At 43.8% G+C, this 13,673-nt stretch overlaps 1 protein-coding gene across 1 annotated transcript; it reads right to left on the reverse strand.

The window, feature by feature from the left end:
• Positions 1–1,575: 1,575 nt before the first annotated feature.
• On the reverse strand, positions 1,576–11,872 carry faxcb (failed axon connections homolog, metaxin like GST domain containing b; the record flags this gene model as incomplete). The annotated part of the gene is made up of 6 exons (XM_079163986.1): positions 1,576–1,892; positions 2,446–2,562; positions 3,862–4,079; positions 7,306–7,502; positions 8,419–8,554; positions 11,613–11,872. 6 exons carry the CDS (start codon positions 11,870–11,872, stop codon positions 1,576–1,578), a joined length of 1,245 nt encoding a protein of 414 aa, XP_079020112.1.
• Between the last annotated feature and the right edge of the window lie 1,801 nt (positions 11,873–13,673).

Below are 13,673 nucleotides of genomic sequence, written 5' to 3' on the forward strand. Positions count from 1 at the left end.
ACCACAATCTTTTTACAGCAATCATATTGCCATTACGAGCACTTCCAGCAAGTTTAACGCGACGGACCAAAGCAAAAAATTCCCGAGACATTTTGGTCCATTTCTTTACCCACGCTTTTCTAAACTAGGGGTGTTCAATTCTGTCCATTTGGTATTCTGACTTTCTCTGCAAAGACTTCATCCACTGCTTCATTGATGACATTCACACTCAGTAAGATTCACATCCACGCAGCACAGTCCCCTCGCAGCACAATCACGATCAGAACACTCAGCGTCCTGTATATACACATCTATTGTTTCCCATTCATTTGGCCTATACCGTTCTCTTCCTCCGCAGCAGATTAAAATAAGGTGAAAATAAATTTCCACTAGTGCAAAACAACATCTCTCTTTGAGAGCAGTAAGAAAACAAATATGAACAAAAAATTATATATTTGACACATAAGATCATAGAAAGAATAATAAAGTGGCACTGATAATAAATTATATCACAACAAAGAAAACGACTATTCTCACCCATGTATTTAGTGAAGGAAATAAGGCTGGGTTGTTGCTGGGCTATGCACATTACACCTGCACACAGACTGACAGGTTACCTGTGAATGGGAACCACAACATTACACTTTGGGACTGTAGGGGGAATTATTTACTGTGTTAAAAGGACCGCAGGCCCTCTGGGTGCAATGACCTTGATGTTACGGAATAAAGAAGGCATCAGGCTGACTGCTGACTCCACCTAGTGGTCAAATATACAAATTGCAGCACTTTACCAAAAAGATGCTCAAATCAATGATAGAAAGCACCAACACATTACCCAATAACAAAGTGCAAGCAAATAATGTTTAAGAATAGAGAAGTCAGGATAATAACTGGTAAATGTAATGAGCACATATCTGCCCCTCTTTCCCTCTGACTTCTATACCACAGGACTACGAGTGCACCTATTGGACGTGGTCTTATGGAGACATACATCACGTGTTGATACAGATTCTTCCCACACACGGTAGCACAAAAGGAAACGACACGAGGGATCAATCTAGACTAGAGCACGAACAGGCGCCCCGGTGTCGTCTGTGTTTCCTCTCCAGCACACGGATGGTTAACAGCCGAGCCACAGCAGCTGTTCCTTTCAGCCACATGATCGATCTCCACCTGTTCGAACGGGGTTCGCGCGTTAAGACACGTGGCGGAGTGGTGATTAGTTGCATCGTTTCATAGCAAGTGAAGTGCCACCTGCCGCGTCTGCGCCACTCTTCTGTCGTCGCCGCACCTTTCCACGAAAATGTATCCTTCGCGTTCTGTATCTTGGGACGAGACAAATAAGGCAAAGAGAAACTGCCACAGGGACAGTTCTGATGTCACAGGAGGGAGGGCAGACCACACAGTAGCATGTGTATTATGAGGTTCAGTTTGTATGCTCTGCATATGAACACCCAGTCTGTCCATCGGGAAGGTGTATTGTTGAGGGTTCTGCAGGTGGAGGAGCTGGACTAGTTTCTTCTGCTGTGAGAGCCGATCTCTGGCAAACCTGTCCAGACTGCCACCTTTTCAGCCGGTTCACGACCGTTGTCCAGGTCAAACCTCCAGGTCGGGAATCAGCTCCTCCTTGAGCTGAATGTCATTGTCGGATCCCGTGCCCACGTCCGAGTCAAAGAGCGAGTGGTCAGAGTCGGGGGAGTGCGTGTGCCTGTGTCCGGCTGAGTGGCTGCTGGCGTCGCTGTCGTCCAGAGTGTCGGTCCGGGAGAAGAGGCCTAAGTCCAGCAGGCCTGTAGGGGAGACGCCGCTGCTCTCGCTGTCTCCGTCATAATAAAGATCCTCCACATCCACGAACCACTCGGGCCAGAACCTCCTCCGCATCCGCTCGCAGAACATGGCCAGGTTGATCAGCTCTCCTGCGAAGACAACACAGCGGGTTTCACATGCACACGCCTTTACAGGTTCAGTTAGCACCCAGCAGGAGGTAGCACTGGTGCTGACTGACGTCATGAGTCTGAGACATTACATCTGGGATACTTTATGTTTTGTGTTGTCCTCGTCACTATGAGCCCTTTCATCAGAAATGACGCATCAAAACAACAACAGAGAACCTTCGTTTGTGACACTACAAGCTCTGATTTTGCTCTCTGGAAAGATGAGAGACTCAAGTCTGCCCCACTCTGTGCAAGATGTGAAAGCAACAATCAAAGCCTGTGTCAGCAGCACTGCATTGCAGTAAAATATGACTGCCATCTAGTGGCTGGAACAGACAAATACATCTGACAAAGCAGCAAGGAAAACTGTAAATAACAACGTAAACTATGCTTGTACATACTGCAATACAGGGTAATAACAGAGCTCAAACTAAAGCATCAGTATCTTCAGTGAATATGCAATGATTTAATCTGTTCATTTAGTTTATTATTAGAATATTCTGGTCCACTCCGAGTACTTCACAGATCCACTTACCTTTGATGAGTTGCTCTGGTCGTGTCCCAGGCAGAGTCCACATAGCTTGGGCTAGATGTCCAAACACGGTAGCATCTAATGTCGACATTTTAGAGCCCATGAAGTACTTCTTGTCTCCTACAGGACGAAGAATATATAGGTATTTGACGTTCTGAGGCAGAGACATTTTCAGATTTCAGAATGGAAATAAACAAGGTAATGGTGGTTAATTAGTGATAAAACCCTTAACAACTGTTTATCCATTACCTTTATTCATTACTTTTAGTTGGCAATGAATGAGAATTCTTTGGTTGATGCAATTTGGTGTCCGTTTTAAGTCTGTTGTCTCTTTTATGTGATTTTTGAAGTTTTTTATTTGTGTTTTTATATGGTGTTTTTGTGAAACTTCGACTCTGCCATCTTGGCCAGCAGCCCCTAGTGTCAAAGGGATTATCCTGGGTAAATAAAGGGTAAATAAAAATATGGAAATATAGTTTTGAATATACTTTAAAATAAACTTATTTCATCTTGAAGCTGGCAGACCTGCACTTTTGTCAGTACCAACAGATTTTAGATTCAAACTTCTGGTGCTTGAGTTTGGAAAACATTAACTGAGGAGCTGAGTGAACTGATGGCGCTTTAACTCTCGGAGTATCCGTTTTCCGTTTTACGAGTGGTCGTTCGTTGAAATGGCACAAACAGATCGATGCAAATCACTTTTCTTTCCACTCGTTGTTTCCATCTGAAGACTGATATTGTATCCCTGTGGCTGACATCCAGAACTTTCCCATCTCTTCGATACCTCACTGAAGTAAAAACACAAAGTCCATGACAGATATATCTTGTTTTGACATACACGAATGAATCTTTGGTATTTTGTCTGCAAGGAAATAAACTACGTTTACACGCTGCTTATTTCCAGGACAGATATTTATTGATATTATGAAGCATGCCTTTTCATCCCAGGATATATCACTGTGCATATGTATTCTGAATTGATGTGTCAGGCTCTATTAGTCATTATTACTAATGCTTCGTTAGGCCACATTAGCCTGCCAGAGCTATCCAACTATGTTTTAGGCCATTATCGCCTAGCGGTGCTGTAACAAATGAGCTTGATACAAATGTCATTGCCATCAACATGAAAACACTTCCTCTGCCTGACTAATTTATCTTTGAGCTGTCACTGTTATTTACTTTTGATTTCCTGCAAACTAAGTTTCTGAATACATTAGAGACAAACTGGACTCTTCCTACTAATGGCTAGAGATGCATACTATAATAAGACATTCTTTAAACCCAAATAAAAAGATCGGGAAACTCTCGAATCAGATTATATAACAGACATTTTAATGGCAACGGTTTGGAGGTATTAAGAATGCTTATCCCCCCCCCCCCCACACACACACACACACACACACACAGCCCTTGTCCTACCCAACAGTGTGGCCAGCGTCCTCATGTCCTTCTCCATCAGTGTGTAGACCTCCTCCTTAGAGAAGCGTCCGATGCCGTGGCCGTACATCTCCCTGCGCACCATGCTGCCGTTCAGGTGGCTCAGCAGCCACTTCAGCGTGTCGCTCAGGGGGCCGCTCATCGCCAGGAGCTTCTGAGTTTCCTCCAGGTTGTCCACCCACTGACAGTAGGCTATCGTCCTGAAAGACAGACAAGACGGCGTTAACGTCGCGCGGCGGTTTTCCTAATCGTGGGTCTGCCACTTTCTGTTGAATCATTTTGTATCAGAAAAAAACAACAACATTTACTCAGCAGTCTATTTCCAAACTGACAAAGCGTTATCACACTCAGCAGACACACAATCTCACAGGTATCAGGGTCACACCGCCGAGGGAGCGCAGTGACTGCCATCAAAGACGCTACACCTTCTGATAGCCTCACCAGTCCTCTGGATCTTACAGCATCGCCAACAGCGTGAACCAGCTCGGGGCGACATTGGCACAGCAGAAAACACGGTTTCTCCAACCTTCATGTCGGAAGACTGGAACCCCACCGGTGGGGACTGATGTCAAAAAGTCCACCTTGTTCCAGCTCTAGTGAGCTAAAGCAGCACACAATTCCATTATCAGCAATGCCAGTTCTAAAGACAAAAGGCAGCGGCCGAGCTCGTCAGGAATCGAACATGCAGCGTGTACGGTCGTGTCAACAATGAGACTTCTTCATCAGAGGTTCAGCTCCTGTGTCCTGCTGCCATCACAGCTTCATGGCTTTTGACGATACACTTTTCCTAATCATCAGCCATGCTGCTTTCAACTCTCTGCCAGGGCACGACATCATACATGCAAACTGCCAGGCTGCTGTTGTGGTGTGCACATGAGGAAGAGCTCGGAGTCTGTCGCTGCCTCTCCTCCTGTAAATAGGTCCGAGGAGGAAAGGTGACTGTGCACGCATCCCAGAAAGTCCATTACAGATTTGGATTTAAAAAAACAAACACCTTTTGACGCATTGCACGGCCTCTTTGTTGAGTCATTCAGATTCCCTCTCGCTCGTGTTAACATCTTTTCAAAAGAAGGAAGCTACATGAGCCATGCTGACGTCAAGCAGAGATTTGTCTCACAGCCGTAGACAGACGGATCAAGTCTATGTGTGCAAACAAGCCTCTCTAACTCTGCTCCTACTTATCTTCATCTCCTCTTGTGTGACTACAGATTAAATAAAGTGAGCCAATGAGAGACAGTTGTTTTACCTGCATTTATCTTATTAATACACCAAATATAAAGAGTAACTGTCTCTGATATTTGGTACAGTAAACGTGGACTCTGCCCTCTGTTGATATTTTTTCCAGCCAAGCTGCTTAAACACTAACAAGATTAAGCTGCTATATCCTTCCACACTTGCACTTTCTCGACACCACCTCAGTGGAAATACGGACTGAGCTCCTCTCACTGCTCGTCTGGAAGCGTGGCAGCCTCATGTCATAATTCTGCTGGTAGTGGTTGACCCCTGAGCCGGGATACGACTGTAAAGGGGCTTCTGTCTCCAGCCTGCAGTCCAGATGACTAGTCGCTCAATGGAAATTGAATTAAAGCATCTGACCTGCATTATATCTGGGGACTGGTGACTGTCCAGGGGCCATAAATGACTTCCTGTTACAGTATCTGCTGTCCCAAGAGGATAAACGGTCCTTTGTTTCAAGATTTGGAAAAACCCTGCTTAGCAGATTAAAACAGGTTCAGTTTGAGGGGATGCAAGAAGACTGTCTGATTTTTGGTCCTTACTGTACTTTGCAATTGCAGTCAGTAGGTTTTAAGAGATAATGATTAATAGTTAAATTGGTTCCTACTGGACTCTTTGTAAGAAAGAACTCAAATTCATGTTAAAATTGCATTTATTGATTACTTTAGCCACTGGGGCAGTGGAACAAACTGTAAAACACGTCTCCCCTAACATCACGTGTTAGCAAGTCAGATACACTTCCAGCAGAAACATTTGGAGTTCACCTGATGAATGCAAGTCCAATATTTACTTCCCTTTTAGCTCCGTGTTGGTTTCTATCAACCCCTTAAAAAGATAATGTGGTTCTTTATAGCTGCTAAATTCTCCACCACGTCCACCAGATAGTTGCTAAAGTTGCCTGTGCGCCGTTTGGTGCTGGACAGGAAACGTTTAGTGGATTTATTAAATAAGAGCTGCCTGCTGCTGCTCGACACACGGTTGATGAGAGAGCGGAGTCTACGGCTGGTAGAACCAATAAAAGGAGCTTAAAGAGGCTAAAATGTGAAAAGATCACTGCAAGTGACCCACAGCCATTACACAAAGTCATTTGACCCATTAACATTAAACATATTGATTAGTGCAGCTTTAAGAGAACGGTGAAAAAATTGTTGTCTCTTCTTGACTATTGCTGGCCAGCTGCTCGGTAGCCCTTCAATGAGCAACCCAGCTGCCACATTGCCCTTCCCTGACATAAATAATTCAATCAATAGGTCTATATGTGGATCTAAACATGGCACAGGGCGCGTGGAGGAGCAGAGAAAAGCCAGCAAGGAGGAGACGCAGGGAGGGGGGATGCATGACCTCCGTAGCTTTGGAGAAATGTTATAGAATTCCCTTTTTACAGCACACGAAAGGTGCAATCTCATATGTTACACCCAATTCCGACATTTCTTAACACATTGAACTGTGTTACACATGTCACATCCTCAGTTACGCTCTTTCTTTACAGACGGAAACCCTTAAATGGTCTGAAGGTGAAGACTAAGATCCACAGGTTCAGTTCAAAATGTGTCCTGACGTTATAAAATAGAGGAGAATAGGGCACATCACCCTAGATAAAACAGTGAGTGTGTGTGTGTGTGTGAGGGGGGATAGGGAAAGATGGATAGCACTTTTAGGTAATGGAAAACACTCAGAGCCTCTGTGGAGGGCGTGGGAGGAGTGGTAAATGATTTCCTAGCAGCAGCATGTTTCTCACCCAGAGGGACTGGAGTGACTCACCACAGCAAAGGACGGCTGCTAACACAATGCTGATGGCGAGGATAGAGTCGTCTGGCCTGGGAGGCTACATAAATAAAGCTTAGAAATTAAAAGATCTCAATAGAGATCTGTGCGGGCGGTTCCTGATACTGTTTAGCATTGAGTTTAGGTGTTGAAATATGTATTTAAATAAGAATATATACAAATAAATGTACTATATTCAAGTCAGCAAATGCATCATTTTAGCCCTCAAGCACAACAGTTGCATTGAGTCACAGAAAGGTCGCTGTATTCTGCCTTTAGAATGAGCTAAACGTTGCTTTATAGTTGGATTTTTCCATTCGATTCACTGGAGGCTGAAACACGGTTTCAGCAAGTTGAATTATAGTTTCCAAAGACACAGTTGTCACTTGTCCATCACGACATACTCTCTGGGTATGAGCTCCCTACCAGTACAGGTGTTCCTCGACCATCTTGGTGACAGCTCGGGACACGGCTCTCTCCTGCGGGGTGAGGTTATTGTTGAGGTTGACACCCAGCTTCTCCTCCAGGAAGTCCACGATGAACTCTGACCCTGACGCCTGCTCGTGGTTGTACTCGATCCAGGGCATCTTACCCTGCGGCGACAGCTTTCCATCAAAGTAGTTCTGCAGAGAGAAACGGTCCCCATATGAGAATATGTAGAATTTTACAGACACGTCCTGGACAAAAACAACATGTTACTGTCGACTGACAAGCTCATCACATTGTTGACTTTTAGTATTTCAGTGGATCCCTCAAGGGTCACTCTCCTAATCTTACACAATAAGTCCCGTTTACTCGTCATGAGGAATACCACTCAAGTTGTGTTACATCTTCCGGAGCGCTGGAGACACTATCATCAATGTTATCTCAGCTTGGGCATGGACACTGCAAATGTTTAAGTGAGAGCCCGGAGGTGTGTTTACCGAGCAGAAAGGGTCTACTGTAAGATGCCATCGAGTTGCATTGTGGGAATTGTAGGATCTATTGTTTCTGTAGCTTATCCCATGCTAGAACCTTAAAGCTAGGATCGGCCTGCTGATCACAATTTTTGACCATTTTCTTTCAAACCAGCCAACTTTGTGGAAGTGCATTACACAATTTATTTCTAATTTAGCTTACTATAATGATAAATTACTGGACATTATCTGTTCACGCCCCTAAAAACGTATTCAGATAAAACCATCTGAGAAGGAGAAATAAAAGAAAATCACACTTTTAAACTGCAAACATGTGCAACCGGTGATGAAATATAGAAAAAGTCTTCTTTTCAAGGGGTCAAAAGCCAAATAGTTTATGAACCAATCGGTCAGCTCAGTGCTTCAGTATGCGTCTCTGAAAGAAGAAAGCAGGCAACAATCATCATTACATTCTATTAACATTGGAAGAAGTCGTTAGTTAGCATGAGCAGCATAGCAACAGAGAAAATAGGCATGGAAGGCTGTGTGATTAGGTGATCTCTGGGAAGTGTAGTGCAGAAACACCACAACAAAGAGCCCAACAGAGCCGTACTGAACTCTGAGACATTCTGCTGAGCATCACCTGGTAGGGCAGGTCCACCATGCGCAGGTACGTCTCTATTTTGAGGCAGAAGGGTGAGAGGCTGGGAACGCCATTCTTTGGCCTGGAGAACTGGTGGAGGATGATGGCATCTTTAGAGTCCAGCTCCTGCTCCTTCCTACACAGAGGAGGAACACAATATCTGTAGTAAGCCAACAGTGTTGTTTGGACTAATCTACTTAAGCTTAAGCTCCCACAATTTTTTGAAATGCCTGTTACATAAAAATGACAGAATATGAATAGTTCTTATTTGTTTTTAACATATACAAGTATATTTCTATTTAAAATCCATGGTGTCAAAACTAATTATTTATCTGCTGTCCCCGAAGCCACCTTTGATTGACAATAAGCAGAATGCAAAAGCCCTTCCCTCCAAAGCGTTGCGTTTGATGCTGTGATGGATCTTCCCACTCTGCTTTTAGAAACAAACCGCAGCAAACGGCTGATTCTTCAGGGAGGACCATCAGCTTCCATATATTTAACTGATTATGTGTAGACACCATGCAGGAACAACAGTAGAGAGAGCATTGATACACACTTCACAGACAGTAATGGTATCCTTTGATTAAAAAGTTACATTCTCACAAGTGTGGCTGAGATAACCGGTGTTACTACCTGTTTTCCAGGTCAGCCAGTGCTGTGAGATGAATACCAAACAGAACTCAGCATCGTGCTGTTCAGCGAGAGGCTCTAACAAACCTGTAGTTTATTATAGCACGGTGACACAGTAGCAAGTCCTTGTGTCCCTGAGCTCTCAACCTCCCACCAACACACATTATTATTTTCAGAGACGGCGGCGGCTTCACTTCTTTAACTTTCAAACTAAAGCGTTGTGTAATTGTCGTTGTCCTGAGTTAACTCCATGAAGAATTAAATCATTCTGTAACGCTCGATTCAATTACAGGTTGTTTTATGATTTCAGTCAGTATTGCAACTTCCTCATCATGTCACGTAAATGAGCTCCCATGTTTACAACACTGCTGGACATTTCCCATCCCTCATGCCTGCTGTCTGAACACACTAACCAACCATTCTCCTGATGTTCTTTCATCTGGCTGTGTTCCCTTGACTGCTGTAGAGCAGTTGTCCCCATAACAATTATGTCAATATGCATGTATGTGATGTCAGTGTATTGTTGTATTATCATCACCACAACACACTTGATGAGCAATGTTTGATTCAGATCTAAGAGGATGTTGTCTCGTTTGGCATTTAAAAAAAAGATGAAAATCATTTGAGATCAGATAAAAACAACACTGATATCATTTATTAAATAATAATATGAATAAAACAATCAGTTGCCAGTTTTATTTATATATATATATATATATATATATATATATATTCATTTATATTCATTTTGATTCATTTTGATTTATATACAAACTTGGTATTCATGCACAAGATTAACTTTATTTCCAAATGTTGACGTTGCTCTTACTCTAACAGTAAATGTTACATAACACACACACCACCATGGATGCTTATAGTGCAGCATTTCTGTTAGCTAGCTAGTGCTACAGCAAGCTAACAGTGCTATAACGTAATTATCGGAACATAAACTCAGCTAGTTAGATGATAATACATTTCTCATCATTGGTCAACTGTTATATTATTGTGTTAGATGATGGTGCACAGCTTAGACGCCCAATGCGGGGGCTTTTTACCCCACATTAGGGGGTAAGAATAGGGGGTAGTCTTCCCTGATATTTATTCTACCCTCAGTGATAGTAATGGATCTGTATAACACAACACAACAGCATGCTAAAGCCTCTAAAATTACCATAAAATAATAAACATTAGCATCTTTGGGCTGTAACATGATTAGGTAACAACTGATTGAATTCCCTGTTGAGCTGTGCAAACCGCCTGTGAGAATGAGAGCAAATCCATCAAAACACAAACTGACTGCCCCTTTAACCCTAACATTGAGTGATACTCTCCTTGTATAAAATATACTATATATTCATTCTTTGTTTGTGAAGAACATTTTGGCAAATATATATTCATACATAACCCATACACCAATGGCTTCAATACTTTTACAGATATGTGTATGATCATTGTGGTAGATGTAGCTTTTGGCGATTAACTGCAGGGCTGTTAGGCTGCATTAGTTTTAACCATGGTGTACCTAATACACTGGTAACTGACCACAGTGCTAAGTCTATGCCCTGTACAGCTGCGCCTGAATGTGTCGCTGTCCATCGTGCTGTGGTGCTGAAACTGATCCGAGTCTCTAACGTCGCTGTCCACGGTCACGTGGTGCTGAACCCGTTCCAACATCTCATCTTTGTTCTCTCGTTTACTCATCTGTCGTTTCGCGTCATATCCTTCTTTCATGTTGAGCCACTTAAAGAGCTCTCTCCGAACATTAGAGGGTCTCCCGTGGAGGGAATGCCCCCCCCCCCCCCCCCGCTGGTGCCAACAACACACGTCACATGGCACGAACAGACGATGCCGGCGGGCTGCGGGGTCCGGCCTCAGCAGCCCGCACGTGACAACGTTTTCTACAAGGTTACACAGATTATGACAGGGGGGGGGGGGGGGTGTAGAGTGAAAGTAGACACTATCAGGCCACTGTTACAGGATGTACTTAGTGCCTGGCACGGGCCCGGCCCAAAATAATAAATCCCCCCACCCCCCTCCATTGACAGGCACTCCCTGCACTAACAATAGTCCCGAGATAACCACTTATCCATCACAGGGACCGATCACTTCTAATCACATCTAATTTATCCACCATCATTACGAGGTGTTAACGTAGGCGTGTTGTCCTTGCGTGTTTATATAGGTGGAGTTCATAAAAGGTCGGTCGGACTCCGCAGCCCCCGAGGAGCGCTTCGTATGGTGCCGACGGAGCAGGCGCGGGAGCGGACGCGTGACTCGTTTATTATTTTTTTATTTATTTTATTTTTTTATCTCTCTCCATTTAGCGTCGTGTCCTTGGGAGGAGGGAAACAGGGGGCGGCTGAAACCTCAGCAACCACCGCGAGATCTGCACAGAAATGACATCCTATGGAAGGACTCCCGTCTCCATTCATGGTTTTATCACGCCCCACCGCCAATGACACCGATAAGTCACCGTCTGCAGGTGGGATAAACAGACCCGCACAGCTCTGAGGGTTAAATAAAAAGAAGTGATGGGGATGATGAGGCATGCTGTGCGTCCTTACCTGATGGCTAGCAGCTCATGCAGTAGGTAGGCTGCAGCAGCCAGCAGGGCCCCCCCGGTGATGTACAGGGTCTTCTTCCACCAGGAGTCCGAGCCCAGCGCCGACATAATGCCCCCGTAGTCCTGTAAGGGGACGGCGATGATATAGCCATACAGAGACTGCTGCTGCTCGGAGCCGCACAGCCCGAGCGGTAGGCTGTGATTCCGCCCGAGCTCAACCACACACGGCTGGGAAGAGGCAAAGCCAGCAGCCCAGTACATCCTCCCTAACCCCCTCGGTTACAGCCACCCCGTTTCCTCCCTGCTGCGGTCCCCGTTAGGCTTCATTTAAACGCCCGGCGTGTTGTCTACGGCATGGTGGCGGCGCGTGGCTAATATTTCTCCAGAAAAACCAGAAGGTGTAAACATCCCGGCTCGCCCTCCCCAGGATGAGGCTCTGCGCCCAGTCCGCTTTCCTTTGCAGGGTTTAGAAAGTCTTGTCAAGATCAACAGACACAACAGCTTGACTTCCGGTTACACATTTCAAAACAAAATGTCACTGTTGGGGGCTGTTACAACAACGGTATTTTGATGACTTGTATATTAATAATGATAGTAATCATCATCATAATAATCATAATGAAATTGTACACTTTCAATTACATTTTCTTTAAACAATTAAAATGTATTTGAACATTAACGTTTACAGTGACTAATCTTTTCTAGAGTAATCAAGACTGCAACAAACAATTATTTTAATTAGCAATGAATTTGAATATTATTTTCCAGATTTGTTTTGTTAGATGTCAAGCAGTCCAAAACCCAAAGATATCCAATCATATAGAAGATCTTCACGTTTGATAAGCAAGGACCCGAAAAGCTTTGGCAAAAAAAATGATTCAAATGATTATTTCAGTATCAAATAGTAGCTGATTGTTTGGGCTGAGAAATGCTGTTTCTTTATTTTAGCAGACTTAAACTACCTGGTTTATTATTTTGCCTTTTCCAAAACAATCTACATATATATTAAGAGTTTGATATCAACATTACTCTGCTCCATCTTTCTGTATCTGTAATCTTGGTCTCAACAAAGAGTGTGGCATATTTGAGCATAAAAGCTCATTCTTGACAATATAGCCTAAATCATACTAAGAAAGAGGAGATTTGATTAATGTTTTACAAAGTGCTACTACAAGGAGTTATGAATATAATGTTAGGATTACGTGTATCACTAGTAACAGCCAATTATTCGAGGTAAGCAGGTTGAGCATAGTAGTCTTATTTTCACGGTGAACCCGAGCAACATCCGGTGTTAATTTGTGTTACTGTGGTAACTTGACCCAGCCGGCCTATCATCTGCTCCAGTGGAGGAGACACCTCGCCCAGACGAGCCGCCTGCATCCCAGTGAAACCAGTGGCTCACCAGGAAGAACACAATGACAACACTGACTAAGTGCCCGTAGGATATTTATGTAAGAAATGTAACTAACTGGCTGCAGCCTTCTCGAAGGTTCAGTGACATCTTCTTCGCCTACAGGATATCTGCTGTAGCTTTTGGAGTTTATTTGTTTAGGAATAAAATCGCAAAACTCACTTCACATGGGCTATAAATAGAGTGTATAGTCGCATTCTCAAGTATTCTTATCTTATTGCAGTATACTGTGTATGCTTGAATTAAAAGCGGGTTCATTTACAAACGTATGAACAAGAAGTTAATGTAAACATGTACAAAATAAAATTTAAAAAAACGGTTGCGTAGAGGCGGAATGGAAAGTCTACTCACTCTGGAACAACCTCGGAAGTGTAAGAAGATATTCATCTTGAGGTAGAACTCCACCGGCTGTTCTTTGAACCTGTTCGTGGAGCATGCCGAGAGGTGGATGCGGATCCAGAAAAGACGATTTCGTAAAGATGTTGTGTACGCTGCCAGTCAAATTCCCGTTTCCTTCCGGTCAACGGGTGACAAATCTTTCCATCTCGATAAGAGCAGCAGGTGTTTCAACAGAACAGGATGTACTGACGACGTGCATTTTAATCCGAAGCCCGGTGATGGACTTTAAAAAGTCTAACTGCAGCCATTGGC

The sequence above is a fragment of the Pholis gunnellus genome, assembly GCF_910591455.1.
Source record: "Pholis gunnellus genome assembly, chromosome: 8".
Lineage (NCBI taxonomy): Eukaryota > Metazoa > Chordata > Actinopteri > Perciformes > Pholidae > Pholis > Pholis gunnellus.